A 16,932-nucleotide genomic window follows, 5' to 3' on the forward strand; every position below is an offset into this window, starting at 1 on the left:
GACGCAGGGCACGCTGGTACTTGAAGTCCTCCAGAAGTGCACGCCGGAACCAGGATTCCGGGAGGCCGCCTCTCCGCATCCCGCGAATGCCGGGAATTGTGGTTTCCGCGAGACCCGAGTTGTGAGATGGGCCAAGGAGCCGCGGGGCATGCTGGGAGTGCTAGCCCTTCCGGGGCGCCTCAGGACTTCAGGTCCACTCACCTCGGGCGGATACCCAAAGACTCCGCCTTCCCAGGAGCCCTTGCGGCCGGGCGCGAAGATGGCGGCAACGACGGCCGGGCGCTCCTGAAGCTGCAGGAATGGAGCTTCCCTCAGCCCCGGGGCCGGAGAGGCTCTTTGACTCTCACCGGTAAGAGCCCCGGCGAGAAGAGGCCGATCCTCGCGTCCTCTTGGCCTTCGGTGCCCGACCACTTCGCCTCTCGCCCCCAGGCTCCCGGGTGACGGCTTTCTGTTGCTCGCGCTGCTGCTCTACGCGCCGGTTGGCTTCTGCCTCCTCGTCCTGCGCCTCTTTCTCGGGATCCACGTCTTCCTGGTCAGCTGCGCGCTACCAGACAGCGTCCTTCGCAGGTTCTGACGCAGGCGTTTGGGTAGTGTCAGGGCTGGGCCTGGCCCGAAGACACACAATCACCACCTCCTGTGTCCCCAGGTTCGTAGTGCGGACCATGTGTGCGCTGCTGGGGCTCGTGGCCCGGCAGGAGGACTCTGGACTCCGGGATCACAGCGTCAGGGTTCTCATTTCCAACCACGTGACACCTTTCGACCACAACATAGTCAATCTACTCACCACCTGTAGCACCGTGAGTGAGAGCGAGGCCGAGAGCGCCACGGGGCGGTTCCCTGGGGCCCAGCTGAAGGCCCCCAGGCCCCATTCGCGTTCCCCATGGAGGATATTGACCCTTACCCCTAACCCTGATCCTCCACCCCACATGTCAGTTTTTCTCATTTTCCTCAATTTTTTTTCATCTTGCTTTCTCTTCTCCTGGTTCCCAGCCTCTACTCAATAGTCCCCCCAGCTTTGTGTGCTGGTCTCGGGGCTTCATGGAGATGGATGGGCGGGGGGAGTTGGTGGAGTCACTCAAGAGATTCTGTGCTTCCACGAGGCTTCCCCCCACCCCTCTGCTGCTATTCCCTGAGGAAGAGGCCACCAATGGCCGGGAGGGGCTCCTGCGTTTCAGGTGGGTTTAGCACAGGTATCGGGTGGTCAAGCTTGTGGGCCCTTGAGTTTTTACAACCTTCTTCAGCCCTTAGCCCCCAACATCTCTAGTTCATTTCCTTTCTGTCTACTTTTCTTTCTCCTGAATCCCTTCATTCTTCAATTATCTACTTGTAGAGTTTGATAGTTGCCTGTTTTAAGGCAGGTATGAGCTACTGACTAGGCTGGCTGGATTCCCATCCTACTTTCTCTTTCCTCTTCTAGTTCCTGGCCATTTTCTATCCAGGACGTAGTACAACCTCTTACCCTGCAAGTTCAGAGACCCCTGGTCTCTGTGGTGAGTGTGTGTTGAACAGGGAATCTTGGGGCTCGGAGGGGAAGTTTCCCATCCCAGGCCCTGGCTTAGGCCTCACTTCATGCCCTCCCCTCAGACGGTGTCAGATGCCTCCTGGGTCTCAGAACTCCTGTGGTCACTTTTCGTCCCTTTCACGGTGTATCAAGTAAGGTATTAACTGCCCTCACATTTTGGTCACTGGGGAGAGGTTCATCTCAAGGTCAAGGAAGTAGTGGCCTCTGCCCTGTCCATTTGTAGATCTTTTAATATCAAGGTTCTACCATAGAGGCAACAAAAAGTATATACTATTTTCCCACCCTCACCATGCAAAGAGGTACCAAAGTGGGGAGCAGTGACAGCCTTTACCCTGGGTGCCCGCAACATAGCCCTGGATTGTTTTTTGCAGGTGGCTTCGTCCTGTTCATCGCCAACTAGGAGAAGGGAATGAGGCGTTTGCACTCCGTGTACAACAGGTGGTTGGATATACAGGCAGGGTGGAGGTTCGGTCCCTGCTTAGGAGAAGGGGGAGGAAAGCTTGAGATCTTGACACTTCCAATTTTCCAATTCTCCCTAGCTGGTGGCCAAGGAATTGGGCCAGACAGGGACACGGCTCACTCCAGCAGACAAAGCAGAGCACATGAAGCGACAAAGACACCCCAGATTGCGCCCCCAGTCAGGTATGTGGTCTCTATACATACACCTTTTGGGTTTTTTTTTTTCCAGCCTAGTGTGATTCCTCCTCTATTCCTGTGCTAGTTAGCCTCTCCTTCTCCTAGTTTGCTACTTAACAAAATTTCTTTTCTTTTTTTGCTTTTTCCACAGCCCAGTCTTCTTTCCCTCCCTCCCCTGGTCCTTCTCCTGATATGCAGCTGGCAACTCTGGCTCAGAGAGTCAAAGAAGTTTTGCCCCATGTGCCATTGGGTGTCATCCAGAGAGACCTCGGTATGGGAAAGGGTAGCTCTACACAGGGAGGAAAAGTGGGTTGTGAAGGAAGAAAGTGAACAGGGAGTAGACTCCCTTCTCTTTTCTCCCCAGCCAAGACTGGCTGTGTAGACTTGACTATCACTAATCTGCTTGAGGGAGCGGTAGCTTTCATGCCTGAAGACATCACCCAGGGAACTCAGTCCCTACCCACAGCCTCTGCCTCCAAGGTGAGACCTAGAAAATGGTCAGGTCCAAGACTTGGGGTGAGTTGGGGGCAGGCTACCTACTCCCTTATCCCTGATTTTTCATTTTTTATCCTGAGACCCGAGCATAGTGCCTCTCTTGCAAAGTAGGCATTCGATGCATGTTTAATGATGATGACTCTGCAAGCCCTCTGACATTATGATCACCTCAGTTCCCCAGCTCTGGCCTGGTGACCCCTCAGCCAACAGTCCTAACATTTGCCAAGTCTTCCTGGGCCCGGCAGGAGAGCCTACAGGAGCGTAAGCAAGCACTATATGAATATGCAAGAAGGTGAGGGGGTTAGAGGAGGGGAAAATTGGAGAATGGAGTTATGGAGCAACTGGTAAAACCTGAATAATATCTTTCCCTATGCCCTACAGGAGATTCACAGAGAGACAAGCCCAGGAGGCTGACTGAACTCAAAGGAACAGGATGGCACCCAGAGCCGCAGGACGGAGACTGGGGGCAGCCCTCACCCGACTTACAACAGGCTGGATGGGTGGGTGGGTTGTAAAAAGGGAAGGATGAGGCTCCCCCAATATCACATTAAATTCATGATTTTCATTCAAGGTGTCTGTTGTCTCTCTGGGTCTCAAAAGCCCTGTGAGTGGGTTCCTTATTCCTTGGCTGGGAAGGATGGGGGTGAGAGTCTCCTTGTACATTTGAGGGGGGTAGTCAGACTACAACTGTCTAAAATCACCTCCTCATGCCAAGGGATAAGTGATAAGGAAGTGTAAACTGAACTGAAGACCCAGCATGGGTGTTCAGCCCAGGTTTTGGAAGAAGCTGCTGCAAAACTACAAATCCCAGCATGCTTTTTACAAGCACAGTACACATCATCAATAGAGTTCACACATGCTCAGTATGGTGGCGGGAGCCTGTTTTCCATAGGTTCCTGACTAGGTTAATTAGGGTGGAGCAAATAGCCCCACCCCAAAAGCCCGTTTCAGGATATGAAGTTTGAGCCAAGCCTTAGGGTAGAACTGGAATTCACCTTTGTACTTAACACGGTCAGGGTTTGTGGTGACTAGCTACGCGGGTCTGGAGCTGGCTGCTGTCCTGACAGGTCCTAAAGCTGCAACCAGGTTTGAATCCAGGATCCCTGTGACTTTGCTGTTCCTTTCCCTGGCACTTATATTCTTTATCCTTTTTCTTTCAGTACCTTTCCATAGGTTACTAGGTCTCGCATAATTTCTACTGCCCCTGAGGACCCCTGCCTAAGTAACATGATTTCTACTACCTGCCGACAGGGTAATAGCATCAGGTAGATTACTACCTGACTATAGGGACTGTCAACTAACTCTCAATAGCCCCTTACCAAAATACCTAGCATTGTTTCCTGGCAGGAAATGCTGGGAAGGCTGGGCCCCAGAGCATGATCACCTGAAGGTAGAAGTTAAGGATCAGGGCTAAGGTGGGATATCAGTCACCAAATATGACCTTACTGGCTGCCCTGACTTCTGCAGGTCCTGCCAGAGAGCCACCATGGCCTCTCAGCCTCTCAGGCTGGCAGAAGAGTATGGCCCAAGTCCTGGGGAGTCTGAACTGGCTGTGAACCCCTTTGATGGGCTTCCCTTCTCTTCCCGCTACTATGAGCTGCTGGAACAGCGCCAAGCCTTGCCCATCTGGGCTGCTCGCTTTACCTTCTTGGAGCAGTTGGAGAATAACCCCACTGGAGTGGTGCTGGTATCTGGGGAGCCTGGTTCTGGCAAGAGTACCCAGGTGTGGCAGGGTTGTGGGGGCGGGCAGATTCTGGGAGTGGACAAAGGGAGGAGCTAGCTAGGGAATTGGCCTTTCGCTGGGCAAGGGAGGACTGGGCTGTGTGGGGTCATGGGGAAGGTGAGTAAAGAGATGGGATGGGTTAGGCTGGCTCAGGAGGCTGGTAAAAGACCAAGGGACTCCTCAAATAAGGAAAAATTAAAGTGGCCATAGTTCCCTGGGCACTTCTTTTTTTTGAGACGGAATTTCGCTGTTGTTACCCAGACTGAAGTGCAATAGCACGATCTTGGCTCACTGCAACCTCCACCTCCTGGGTTCAAGCAATTCCCCTGCCTCAGCCTCCCTAATAGTGGGACTACAGGCGTGCACCACCATGCCCAGCTAAATTTTGTATTTTTAGTAGAGACAGAGTTTCAACTTGTTGACCAGGATGGTCTTGATCTCTTGACCTCGTGATCCACCCACCTCGACTTCCCAAAGTGCTGGGATTATAGGCGTGAGCCACCGTGCCAAGCCCCCTGAGCACTTCTGACTGAAGTCCTACATCTTCCTCACTGGTTGTCCTTCTCTACCTCTATCCCAGATTCCTCAGTGGTGTGCAGAGTTTGCGCTGGCCAGAGGGTTCCAGAAAGGACAGGTTACTGTCACGCAGCCCTACCCTCTTGCAGCCCGGAGCCTGGCTCTGCGGGTTGCTGATGAGATGGACCTGACCTTGGGTCATGAGGTTGGATACAGCATCCCCCAGGAGGACTGCACGGGGCCCAACACCCTGCTCAGGTGGGGCCCTCTGCAGGCCTTACCCAAATCTAATTCCCTCACTCAGTAGAAACAAGCCCATTCCTCTGACATCTCACCATACCCTCCCTCAGCCCCATTCACTCTATTTACTTTATTTATTTATTTTGGAGACAGGGTGTCACTCTGTCACCAAGGCTGGAGTGCAGTGATGCAGTCACAACTCACTGCAGCCTCAACCTCCTAGGCTCAAGTGATCTTCCAGCCTCAGCCTCCCAAGTAACTGAGATTACAGGCATGCATCTCCATGGCTGGCTAATTTTTATATTTTTGCCATGTTGCCCAGGCTGGTCTTAAGTGATCTGCCCACCTCAGTCTCCCAAAGTGCAGGGACTACAGGCATGAGCCACCATGCCTGGCCCCAACTCACTCAATTGTATTTGGTGCAATGGCTAAATTAAGCCCTTGAATCCCAGCCAGGGACCTCAGACATTCAGCCACACCCTCATCAGAAAACTGTCACTTCCCAGCTGGAGTATACCTTGTGAACGAAGTGTTTTCAGTGGGGTTATGAGGTCACAGATATAGGTCCACAGGCTCAGGAAATCACGGTGTCTTTTTCTGACCTTCAGTATCAAAATCTACGTCCCTTGGGGAGAAGTTCCCCTGAGCTTGTGGAGCTGGTCAGTGTCCATACTGATTCCCCTGCTCACTACCAATGCCAACAGGTTCTGCTGGGACAGGCTACTTCTGCAGGAGGTGGCCTCGACCCGGGGCACTGGAGCCTGGGGCGTGCTAGTACTAGATGAGGCTCAGGAGCGGTCGGTGGCATCGGATTCACTCCAGGGGCTACTGCAAGATGCCAAGCTGGAAAACCTTCCGGGGGACCCCAGAGTGGTTGTGGTTACTGACCCAGCCCTTGAACCTAAGCTCCGAGACTTCTGGGGCAATCCTCCTGTTGTGCATATACCCAGAGAGCCTGGCGAGAGACCTTCCTCCATGTACCAGGACACCATCCCCTCTGACCGGGTGGAAGCTGCCTGCCAAGCAGTGCTTGAATTGTGTCAGAAGGAGGCTCCAGGAGACGTGCTAGTGTACCTGCCCAGTGAGGAGGTAAAAATTTTTAAAAGCCTGCAAAAGGAGGTATTCATCATCTTCCAGTCCTGGGGAATGGGAATAGGAGCAATGCCTGTGAGGAATAGTAGAGTTGCAGTATTTACCCTCTGCTGGGGTCCCAGGGAAAAACTTGAGGATTTCCGGGTAAAGAGGTCTACCACCCACTTTTTTTATTGCCTTTAATGCAGAGATTTGTGATTCAGGGAACCCCCAAAATTATAAAACCTTCAACTTTATGAGTATTTGCATTTTCTCAGAGTGAAGGGCCATAACTTTCAAAAGTTTTTCAAAGGGATCTGTGACCCCAAAAAGGTGAGAACTGTCCTAATGCTCCCCCCTCCAACTTCTCCTCAGGAAATTTCCCTGTGCTGTGAATCCTTGTCCAAGAAGGTAGAGTCCCTGCCTCTCCAAGGGCTTCCACCACGAGTACTGCCCCTTCACCCAGGCTGTGGACAAGCCGTTCAGGCTGTGTATGAGGACATGGATGCCCAAAAGGTCGTGGTCACTCACTGGCTGGCTGACTTCTCCTTCTCCCTCCCTTCCATCCGACATGTCATCGACTCAGGACTGGAGCTCCGAAGTGTGAGTGGGAGAGAGATGGCGGTGGGGTAGTAAAGATAGAAATGGCCCACTCTGATCTGTCTTGGCTTTGGTTGGGGGATGGGCAACAGGTTTACAACCCTAGGATCCGAGCAGAATTCCAAGTGTTGAGGCCAATCAGCAAGTGTCAGGCAGAGGCAAGACAACTGCGGGCAAGAGGGTTCCCACCAGGTAAGAGCCTTTGCCCTCTTTGAAATAAAAAGCCAACAGTCACCAACATGCAAGCCCTGAGAAATCTACAGTAGTCTTTCCCAGGTCTTTTTCCCCTCAGGGTCCTGCCTCTGCCTGTATCCTAAGTCCTTCTTAGAACTAGAAGCTCCCCCATTGCCCCAACCCAGGGTATGTGAGGAGAATCTGAGCTCCCTGGTGTTACTACTAAAAAGGAGACAGATTGCAGAGCCAGGGGAGTGTCACTTCCTGGACCAGCCTGGTGAGTACCTCTCCTGCCCAAGCACTGCCATCTGACCACCCAGTTCTGAAACTTCACATCTCGTAAGCCCCTTTTCCTCACCAGCTCCAGAAGCACTGATGCAGGCCCTGGAAGATTTAGACTATCTGGCAGCCCTGGATAATGATGGGGACCTGTCAGATCTGGGTGTCATCCTATCAGAGTTCCCTCTGGCCCCTGAGCTGGCCAAAGCCCTGCTGGCCTCATGCGAGTTTGACTGTGTGGACGAGATGCTCACCCTGGCTGCCATGCTCACAGGTATAAATCGCTGCTGTAAATCAGTAGCTCTTGCAGCCACTTCAGTGCTTCCTCTTGGGTTTTGGTGCTCCTGAAACTAACGCTTTATTCTCCCCTCCAGTTGCCACCCCTCACAATGCCTAAAGAACCAGGCTTAGTCACCTATCTCCCTCTCGTCTCTTCAGCCTTTTTTTCTCTACTGGTTCTTGCCCCTGGTATGCTTAAATCTCTCCTAATCTGTTATTGCTAAAACTCACACACCCCTCTTCCTTAACCCTATCCTCCCCTTCAGCTATATAGCATGATTTCTATCCTGTTCTAACTGGTGTATTGCTCATGCTCTGCACTCCAGCCATGCCAGTGAAATAGCTTTCAACTCACTGTGACCTCCCAGATGCCTAATCCAGTGGACACTTTTGAGCCCTTATTCATAACCTTCTTTTGACACTCGAGATTGCTGACCACTCCACCTTGAAACGGCCTCCTCCCTGGGCCTCTGTAAGGCTGCTCCTCATGGTTTTCATCCTACCTCTCTGGCCATTCCCTTAGTCTTTTCCTTGGGCTCTTTGTCCTCTGCTTATCCACTATAAATTGGTTCTTATAGTTCTATTCTTGCCTCTTTTGTCTTCTATTCCCCGAACTCTTTGAGCAAGTTTATCTACACCCATGGTTTGAAGTGCTACTTTTAGCCTTAAAATTTCCAAACCTGTGCCTTGTATCTCTCACCCAATTACCATTCTTCTGGATCTGAGAGACAGAGAGAGAGAGAGAGAGAGAGAGAGAGAGAGAGAGAGAGAGAGAGAGAGAGAGAGAGAGAGAAAGGGAGAGAAAGAGAGCACACTCCAACTCCTTCCTGATGGATGTTTCTTTTTTTTCCCCTTTTTCTTCTCTCTTTTTTTTTTTAGAGATGGGGTTTCACCATGTTGACCAGGCTGGTCTCAAACTCCTGATCTCAGGCAATCCTCTTGCCTCAGCCTCCCAAAGTGCTGGAATTACAGGTGTGAGCCACTGTGCCTGGCCTTTTTTTTTTTTTTCTTTTTTTTTGAGACAAACTCACTTTGTTGCCCAGGCTAGTGCACAGTGGCACAGTCTCAGCTCACTGCAACCTCTGTCTGCCGGGTTCAAGCAATTCTCGTGCCTCAGCCTCCCTAGTAGCTGGGACTACAGGCATACACCAAGCCAGGCTGATTTTTATATTTTTAATAGAGATGGGGTTTCACCATGTTGGCCACGCTGAAACCCCATGGCCCAAACCCCTGACCTCAGGTGATCCACCCACCTCCGCCTCCCAAAGTGCTGGAATTACAGGCTTGAGCCTCCATGCCCAGCTCAACTCAAAAGCTCTATTAAACCACTCCCTCACCACCATCACCACAAAATTTTTTCATCTCTCAAGATTCTAAGTTTCAGATAATACTATCATCTCTGCTGCTCTGCTACCATCATTCTAGACCAGTTTTTCTCCAGGTTCTTTCATTTTTATCTCCTAAATGTGTGTGTGTGTGTGTGTGTGTGTGTATCTTTAAATTCATCTGCTATTCTCCATATTCGCTTCCAGTGAATATGGTAGATAGGATCTGCTGATGGTAGTTCCTCCTCATTGCTCAGCTGGATTTCCTCAGTAGCCTCCTAACTAGTAATGTGAACTTTTTCAGACACATGGATTCTCTTACTTAAAAACTCTTCTTCGGCCAGGCATGATGGCTTGTGCCTGTAATCTCAGCACTTTGGGAGGCTGAGACGGGAGGATCACTTGAGCTCAAGAATTTGAGACCAGACTGAGCAACATAGTAAAACCCTGTCTCTACAAAAACAAAAAATTAGCCGGGTGTGGTGGCACGTGCCTGTAGTCCCAGCTACTGAAGAGGCTGAGGTAGGAGGATCATTTAAGCCCGGGAGGTTGAGGCTGCAATGGGCCATGATCACACCGCTTCACTCCAGCCTGGGCAAGAGAATGAGACTTTGTCTCAAAAAACAAAACAAAAATCAACTCTTCAACAATTACTCTTTACCTTTACCTTAAAGACAGTTCCTTTCCTCAGTACTCCAGCCTCTCATGATCTTACCTGTATCTACCTTTCCAGCTTTATCTCCCGCCATTCTGCCATGTGTCATTTCATTCCCTCCACCCATATCAGATGGCTTGTAATTCCCCAAATATGCTAGGTTATTAACTTACATGCCATGTCATTGCCACAGTCTAAAACATACTCCCTGCCCCTTCTCCATTCAGCTAATTCCTACTCAAATCTCAAATTCTAGCCCAAGGGTCCTCATCCTTTTCTCTTACATCACTCATATCCTCACCACCTGAAGCCTAGATTAGATATCCTCTTCTTTGTTTCCACAGTACCATATACAAACACTTATGCTTATCAAGTCTGCTTACCTGTTGGTCTCTCCTACCAGACTTAAAGCTCCTGATGGCAGAGACTGTCTTTCATTTATTTATCCTCAATGTTTAATAAAGTGCATAGCACCTAAAAGTTATCTATGACTATTGAATAAAGTTCCCAAAGGGACACTTCTGCCTTGTCAGCATTCCACATGTACTACTGGCCCTTCCAATTTCCGAAATGGCAGATTCTACCTTCCGCTCTTCTGCCTTCAGCTGCCCCTGGGTTTACCCATCCTCCACTCTGTGCAGAAGAAGCTGCCCTGCGTCGGGCCCTGGAACACACAGATGGTGACCACAGTTCTCTGATCCAGGTGTACGAAGCCTTTATACAAAGTGAGCTCTGCATTCTCTTATAGAATCCCAGATTTTCCAAAGGGGAGAAATGTTATGCAACAGCTGACAGATCTCTATGCTCAGGAGGAGGCCCTTTGGCTAAGGGTTGGGTTCTTTCAGGGGTCTCAAGTACTTTAGTTTAGCTGGTCCCTTTCCTCTCCTAGGTGGAGCAGATGAGGCTTGGTGCCAGGCTCGAGGTCTGAATTGGGCATCATTGTGCCAAGCCCATAAACTTCGGGGAGAGCTCCTAGAACTCATGCAACAAATTGAACTTCCCTTGTCCCAACCAGCCTTTGGCTCTGAGCAGAATCGCAGAGACCTTCGGAAAGCACTGGTGTCAGGATACTTTCTCAAGGTTAGAGGAAAGGGCGGGGGGGTGAGGGCGATTAAAGGAGCAAAAGGCTGAGAGAACAAATATTGGTATGCTACTTTGAAATCAGTGTCCATGTCGCCATTCAAAAGATTCTTCAGAACCAGAAAGGACTTTTCCCTTGAGGATTTAGGGTTTAAGAGGCTATGGAAAATGCGATGAGGTATAGTAGAGACCATATAACACCTAGAGGTAATATACTTTACTTTTAGATGTGTTATGCTTTACTTTTAATACTCTTACCATCCTTACTAATTCTTTCTCAACCCCCTTTTCTTTTTTTCTACTGCCTGCCTCTTCCCTTTTATTTATTCTATCAATATTTTTGCCTTTCAATAAGGTGGCCAGAGACACAGATGGGACTGGAAATTACCTACTCCTAACCCATAACCATGTGGCCCAGCTCTCCTCATACTGCTGCTACCGAAGCCGAAGCCACGGGGCTCCTGCCAGACCCCCACCATGGGTGCTCTACCACAATTTCACCATATCCAAAGACAACTGCCTTTCCATTGTTTCTGAGATCCAACCACAGATGTGAGTTCCCTGACATGCCTCCTACACTGCCTATTCCTCTCCCTGGGGCCAAAATTATGGCTGGAGAGTTAGAGAGACAGAAAAAGGGATCTTAGTAGTTTGTAAAAACAAGACTTGAGGAGACAGGATTTGTGGAAGGGCTGGTAAGTTTAAGAGTCTGCATTGTAAGAGAAGATGCACTTTTGGAAAACTAGGTGGGAGGAGTGCTTGAGGCCAGGAGTTTGAGACCAGCCTGGGTAACATACTGAGACCCTGTTTCTATAAAAATTCTTTTTAAAAGATTAGCTGGGTGTGGTGATATGCACCTGTAGTCCCAGCTACTTAAGAGATTGAGGGGGAAGGATTACTTGAGCTCAGGAGTCTAAAGGCTACAGTGAGCTGTGATCATGCCACCGACTCTAGCCCAGGCAACAAATCCAGACTCTCTCTCTAAAGAGAGAGATAGAGAGAAGATACAGATCATCTAATTATGAATCTCTCTATTAGGCTGGTGGAATTGGCCCCTCCATACTTCCTGAGTAACTTGCCTCCCAGTGAGAGCAAAGACCTCCTGAACCAGCTAAAGGAAGGAATGGAAGATTCTTCAGCAGGGAGCGAATCATCCTCAGCCCAGGAGTTCAGAGATCCCTGTGTCCTGCAATGACCTGCCTGCCTATGGAATGAAGTTGGGTTCATCTCATCACATTAGATTCACCCTCAGGATGGCACCAAAGCCAGACAGATTTAGAAGCCCAAAGTTTAGGGTCAGATGTCAACCCTGGAACCTGAGTCTCAAGAAACAGTGGTCTGAGAATGGAGAGAATGGGGTAACTACATAGGGTAGGACTCTTTCCTTAGCCTTCTCCTATTTATTGGAGAGGGACTGACATGCTCCCCATTCTCCCAACTTTGCCAAACCCATTCTTGTACTCACTTGTGGTCTATTAAAGATTTTTCTATGATGCCAATTTCGAGTTTGGTCCTACAGTGCCATAGCCATAAATCAGTGATGATACTATAGTAAAGAACCAGGGCCAGCTCCTCCAACTATAGTCTCTAGCCTCTTCCCATCTCCAATCAGTCCTTCATCTATGACCAACATAGTTTTCACTAGCACAGACATGAGTTGTCTGTCTACATTTGGTCTCTAGCCCAGCCTCTCTTCCCTCTGTCACAGTGCACCAGCCTCCAGGAGAGGAAGGATGGGGGTGCTAGAGGAATCAGACAAAATCTTCCCTCATACAATTTAAATCCGATTTCTTTTTAAACCTGAAGGCCAATGTGACCATCCCCTAACTAGCTAGATTTTCTATTAACAAGCTTCCCAGCAGCCCTGACACAGCCACAAGCTGAAGTCTTTCTAACAACTTCAGAGACATCATGCTTTCCTTTCTTTCTGCCTGGTTTCTTCTTCCCTCCCCATTTTCTGCCCTCGGACTTCTTTTTTTTTTTTTTTTGGAGATGGAGTCTGCTCTGTTGCCAATGCTGGAGTGCAGTGGCGTGATCTTGGCTCATTGCACCTCCATATCCTGGGTTCAAGCAATTCTCCTGCTTCAGCCTCCAGAGTAGCTGGGACTATAGGCATGTGCCACCACACCTGGCTAATTTTTTGTAGAGACAGGGTTTCACTGTGTTAGTCAGGATGGTCTCAATCTTCTGACCTTGTGATCCTCCCTCCTCAGTCTCCCAAAGTGCTGGGAAATACAGGCATGAGCCAGTCTGTCCCACCTGCCCTCGGACTTAGGTATTCTCCATCATCTTGCACATTGCAAACGTGGTTGTCGAATTTGGTGGAAAGGTTTAGTCCTTAGAACTCTGCTTTTCTCCTCAGAGTTTCCTCCCTCAGAGATTCTATCTGTTCTCATTCATTCTATCTAAGTCAACCTCTATGTGGATGTCAGCTGATCTCCCTCAAAGGCACTTCTCCAGGATTTTTTCTCTGTAGGTATAACATTTAGTTTTGCCTATACAGTAAATCTTGCTCCAATCTTCCCAATTTCCCTTTCAGCATCCACAGCACCATTGATTTCCTGAGGCTGCACATTTCCAGTCTTGGAATTACCTTTGATTCTTCTTAAGCTTCTCATTTCCAAAGTATTTTCCAAATTCTGTTCACCCTAATTCCACTGGGCCCATTAACTTTGTCCATTGTTTCCTCCTCTCCCTTCTCTGTCCCAATGTGACACCAGAGCCAGATTTTCTTTCTAGATTTTCTCTTTCGTTGGGTGTATAAGTAAACGACTTGCCTCCTGCCCAGGCGTGTTGCCAGAGGATGTGGCCAGCAGGCTGAACACATATGACAATGCAAGGCTCAAAGTCAAGAAGAAATAAATCCTTAGCGATTATTTTACAGTTGAGGGATGAGACGCCCAGGGTGGACAACCCTCTGGTTCCAGTCACAATCAACCAGCCTCTTGCGCTCCAGCACCCCCTCCAGTGCTCCGCCGTCATTGGCACCTTCCTTCCTTCACACCTTTGGTACAGACCCCACCGGCACCGCGCCCCTAGCGCCCCGCAGAGCCCCAGCTCCCAACCACCCGCCAGAAAATTCCGAGTCCGTCATTAAAGCAGCTCCCATTGGCCAGCCCTCCCTCTCCCTGCACCTCACTGGCTACTGTCCTACAGGTCCCGCCCTCTCGGCGCCTCTGGTTCCAGCGGCAGCGTAACGGCCTTGAAGTGAAAAATGGCGGGAAAGCCACCTCTGAGCTGGCTGTGCATCCACGCAAAACTGGCCTGGGAGCCGGCCGGTGGCGGAGGAACCCTCGACGACAGCCTCAAGGACTGCCGTTCCTCACGCACCCGGCTGCCACCAGACCATGGGCACAAGCAGCTGCGCGCTCCACCATTCCGGGCCCTGCGCTCCACGCCGATCGGACGGGCGTCGCTCACACCACTGAGGCGAGCCCAGACACGGAAGCCACTTTGTTGTCCTCGGCCCAGGGCTGTAGGTTCTGCAGCGCGAAGAGCGACGAGTTGTGCAGGCAGAGGGGGTCCGGGGGCAGCGGCGGCCGCAGCGGCCGTGGCAGCGCGTCCTGCTGCAGGTGCAGGAGCAGCCGGCCGGCGCGGTGCCGCTCAGCCTCGCGCTCTTCCGCGGTCTGGCGCCTAGGGGAGGGAGATGCGGGGTCAGCAGGGCCGCCCTCGCCTCGTTTCTCACTGGGCCAGCCCGGGGACCCCCGTCCGCCCTAGCCCACGCCGCGCCTCACCGCCACTTGGTGCGTCGGTTCTGGAACCACGTTTTGACCTGCGCGTCGGTCATGCGCAAGGCCTTGGCCAGCGCCGCCCTCTCCGCTGAGGCCAGGTACTTCTGGCGCAGGAAGCGCCGCTCCAGCTCCAACACCTGTGAGCGGGAGAAGGACGTGCGCGGCTTCTTTCGCTTCGGAGGGGTCCTGTTTTGGTAGGGGTGGCCTATGCGGCGCGTCCCGGAGAAGGGCGAGAGCGCGGCTACCGGGAGGAAGAAAGAGCAGGGCAGTGTTTGCAGGGTTGCCCGAGATGCCACTGAGAAGACCACGCGGCTGTCCATGCCGCAGAGCTCCCGTGCCCAGTCCTTACCCTGGCCCTAAGCGTCAGCTGAGGCCTGTAGCCAAGAAAGGCCCTTCCCCTGGGTTGCAGGGGAGACGTCCCCGGTAACTTCACCCTACCCTCCCCGCTCATGGGCAGTGGGACTGCAGAAGAGGGCGCGGGCACCGACGGCAGCTCCCTCCCCATCGCCTCTCGGCGGCAGGACCCAGAGATTCGAGTTGGAGGAGGATCCCCTGGGAAGATCTGGGGGGAGGTGTGAAAGGGGTCCTTGAGTTGGAGCAGAAAGCTAAGAGATGAGGAGACAGGATCAGAGTCGTGCGTGAAGCTGAAGGGGTCAGACAACCTCACCCGTGAGCCGGTCCTTGGCAAAGCGGCGGCCGCTGTCCATCCAGGGAAAGGTGAGTCCCGCTAGGCCTCCGGCGCTGCCCAAACCCGAGGGCCCAGGCACCGCAGGTGCCCCCCCCGCGGGCGGTGGCACGGGCAGCGGGCGGTGCGCAGGGACACGGATCACGCCGCCCGGGCCCACTCCGGAGCTGCTGGGCAGCGGGGCCAGTGAGCCGGCGGGACCGTAGCCCGAAGCTCCGTGGTATCCACCCGAGAACGCCCCACTCTCCCCAGGACTCTGGCCGGCACGACCCGGGCCTAGGCCGCCCCCCGGGGTTTCGGGGCCGCTCAGGATCTGATCGATGCCGAAGCTGATTGGCTCATGATGTGCAAGGTTGTGTGGACCCAGCATCCCCGGCTCCATTCGTCCGGGCGGAGGAGAACCGCCGGAGGTTCGGTGGTTGGGGAGGTTGCCTCCGGCTTCTCCAGAAACCCGGCGGCGGCGCGCTCCAGACAGTGGCCTCAGGGGCCCGCGGGGCTGACCAAGGCGGGGCGCCGAGGTCCCCGGAACAGCAGCATCCCTGTGCACCCGGAGCAGCCGCGCCCGTGCCAGCCGCTGCCGGACGTCCGCGCAGGGACTTGCATCCCGGGGGAGCACAGCCAGCTGGGGCCCCTGGAGCTTCCTTGCTGGCTCTCAAGCGCAAATAGACGCTGGGCTGCCGGGACCGCTGCCCTAGTCCGGGGTAGAGAGGGTTGGCCAGCTCCGGCTGGGGCAGGGACTGACAGATCGGCCCGGGTGGGTAGCGGGGGCTGGGGGTAGGGCAGGGGCGGGGCCCCGCAGTTAAAGGGGAAGGGACTCCTGTTTGCGCCAAGCGCCGGGCGAAGGCTGGCTGGCGGAGATGTGCGGGGCGGGGGGACAGGGGGCTAGGGTGTTAGGAACCAGGCTCAGCGCGGGAGGGGCCCGAAGAAGGGCCGCTGAGTCAGCGGAGATGCTCACCGCGCCTCCATCCTTGCTGGCTTCTGCCTTTGGGCTGCCTCCGCCTCACCGGCTTCCTCCTCTGGTGCCTCCTCCCCCAGCCCCCCACTCTTCGCCTCTCGATGGATCCTGCTGGCCAACTCCCGGATTCGTTGTGGTCCCCGCCTAAGTGCCCTCGAAGACCAAATCTCGTTGTGGTTTCCCCGCTGCGTAAGAACGGGCTGGGGAACGGCGCTCGGTGAGCTGCAGGCCCAGGAAAAGAACAGGTGTGAAAAGCAGACGGCAGGGGCTAGGGCGGGGAACGACCGCTAAGGGCTGGCGATACTGGTGCTCCTTCCTCTCCTGTAGATCACCCTGGCCCGGTTTAAGCGCACCGGTAATTGGTGTCCTGTTTCTTAGAATTTCGATTTTCCGAAATCCGTATAAAGCGGACCCTTGGCTCAACCCGGGCCAAATCAGGCCGGCGGGTTCTTGGGGCTGGCGCTCTACCCCGGACCCCAAGGGCAGGGAATCCCCATTGCAGGACTCTGCCCCTCAATTCTGTGACTAGGAAGTCTGTTCTCACACTCTTCCTCCTCAATGTTGGGAGGGCTAAATCTCACCACAGGGGACACTTGGGACCTCACTGAGGCCTTGGTTGAATCCTGGCTGCCTTGTTTCCCATAAACATTTTACCCCACCCAAACTCAGAAAATGGCCTGGAGCTGTCAGAGAAGGGAGGTGGGGAAAGACTCAAGCCACTTGGTGACCTTGTGACCTCTGGCCGTAGATCCAGGAGCTGGGAGTGTGTGAACTCTGCGTCCTTCCAAGGGATGGGACCCCAGCGGACAGGCCCCAGAGCCTTAGAACCGCCCCCGTCGCCGCCCTGCCCGGTGCAGGCCGCAGTAATCGGGTTAGCTGAGCCGGAATTACATTACCTTCCCGGCCCGCCCCGGCCCCTGGGGGGGGCCTGGCGCCTCTGAGCCGGTGAGACTGGGCTCAGAGAGG

General features: G+C 52.9%; 4 protein-coding genes across 11 annotated transcripts; 2 read left to right on the forward strand and 2 right to left on the reverse strand.

Annotated features, from left to right (window-relative positions):
* Positions 1–22: 22 nt before the first annotated feature.
* AUP1 (AUP1 lipid droplet regulating VLDL assembly factor) lies at positions 23–3,223 on the forward strand. Of its 7 annotated transcripts, none has more exons than XM_078349036.1 (12): positions 23–349; positions 430–567; positions 655–797; positions 991–1,175; positions 1,418–1,490; positions 1,585–1,658; positions 1,894–1,960; positions 2,062–2,164; positions 2,310–2,429; positions 2,523–2,638; positions 2,827–2,945; positions 3,035–3,223. In XM_078349036.1, exons 1-12 carry the CDS (start codon positions 127–129, stop codon positions 3,069–3,071), a joined length of 1,398 nt encoding a protein of 465 aa, XP_078205162.1. In that variant the 5' UTR covers positions 23–126; the 3' UTR covers positions 3,072–3,223. The 7 variants fall into 7 exon arrangements, with proteins under 7 accessions (XP_078205162.1, XP_054100771.1, XP_008978702.1 ...); XM_054244796.2 differs by having other exon boundaries at positions 2,827–2,914; XM_002807524.7 differs by having other exon boundaries at positions 234–349; positions 647–797.
* A 416-nt stretch (positions 3,224–3,639) lies between these two features.
* On the forward strand, positions 3,640–12,094 carry DQX1 (DEAQ-box RNA dependent ATPase 1). 2 transcript variants are annotated; one of them, XM_035272158.3, is made up of 12 exons: positions 3,640–3,739; positions 4,121–4,376; positions 4,957–5,150; positions 5,837–6,221; positions 6,579–6,806; positions 6,896–6,995; positions 7,096–7,254; positions 7,339–7,530; positions 10,121–10,240; positions 10,405–10,595; positions 10,951–11,147; positions 11,634–12,094. In XM_035272158.3, exons 2-12 carry the CDS (start codon positions 4,140–4,142, stop codon positions 11,788–11,790), a joined length of 2,160 nt encoding a protein of 719 aa, XP_035128049.2. In that variant the 5' UTR covers positions 3,640–3,739; positions 4,121–4,139; the 3' UTR covers positions 11,791–12,094. The 2 variants fall into 2 exon arrangements, with proteins under 2 accessions (XP_035128049.2, XP_035128051.2); XM_035272160.3 differs by lacking the exon at positions 10,121–10,240.
* Positions 12,095–13,443: 1,349 nt separating this feature from the next.
* Positions 13,444–15,753, reverse strand: TLX2 (T cell leukemia homeobox 2). Its single transcript, XM_035272168.3, has 2 exons — positions 14,330–15,753; positions 13,444–14,228 (listed from the first exon to the last, which is right to left on the reverse strand). Exons 1-2 carry the CDS (start codon positions 14,644–14,646, stop codon positions 14,012–14,014), a joined length of 534 nt encoding a protein of 177 aa, XP_035128059.1. The 5' UTR covers positions 14,647–15,753; the 3' UTR covers positions 13,444–14,011.
* LOC128929600 (T-cell leukemia homeobox protein 2) lies at positions 14,980–15,753 on the reverse strand. Its single transcript, XM_054244806.2, has one exon. The coding sequence runs from the start codon at positions 15,391–15,393 to the stop codon at positions 14,980–14,982; it is 414 nt and encodes a 137-aa protein (XP_054100781.1). The 5' UTR covers positions 15,394–15,753.
* Positions 15,754–16,932: the final 1,179 nt, after the last annotated feature.

The sequence above is a fragment of the Callithrix jacchus genome, chromosome 14 (genome assembly GCF_049354715.1).
Source record: "Callithrix jacchus isolate 240 chromosome 14, calJac240_pri, whole genome shotgun sequence".
Classification (NCBI taxonomy): Eukaryota; Metazoa; Chordata; class Mammalia; order Primates; family Cebidae; genus Callithrix; species Callithrix jacchus.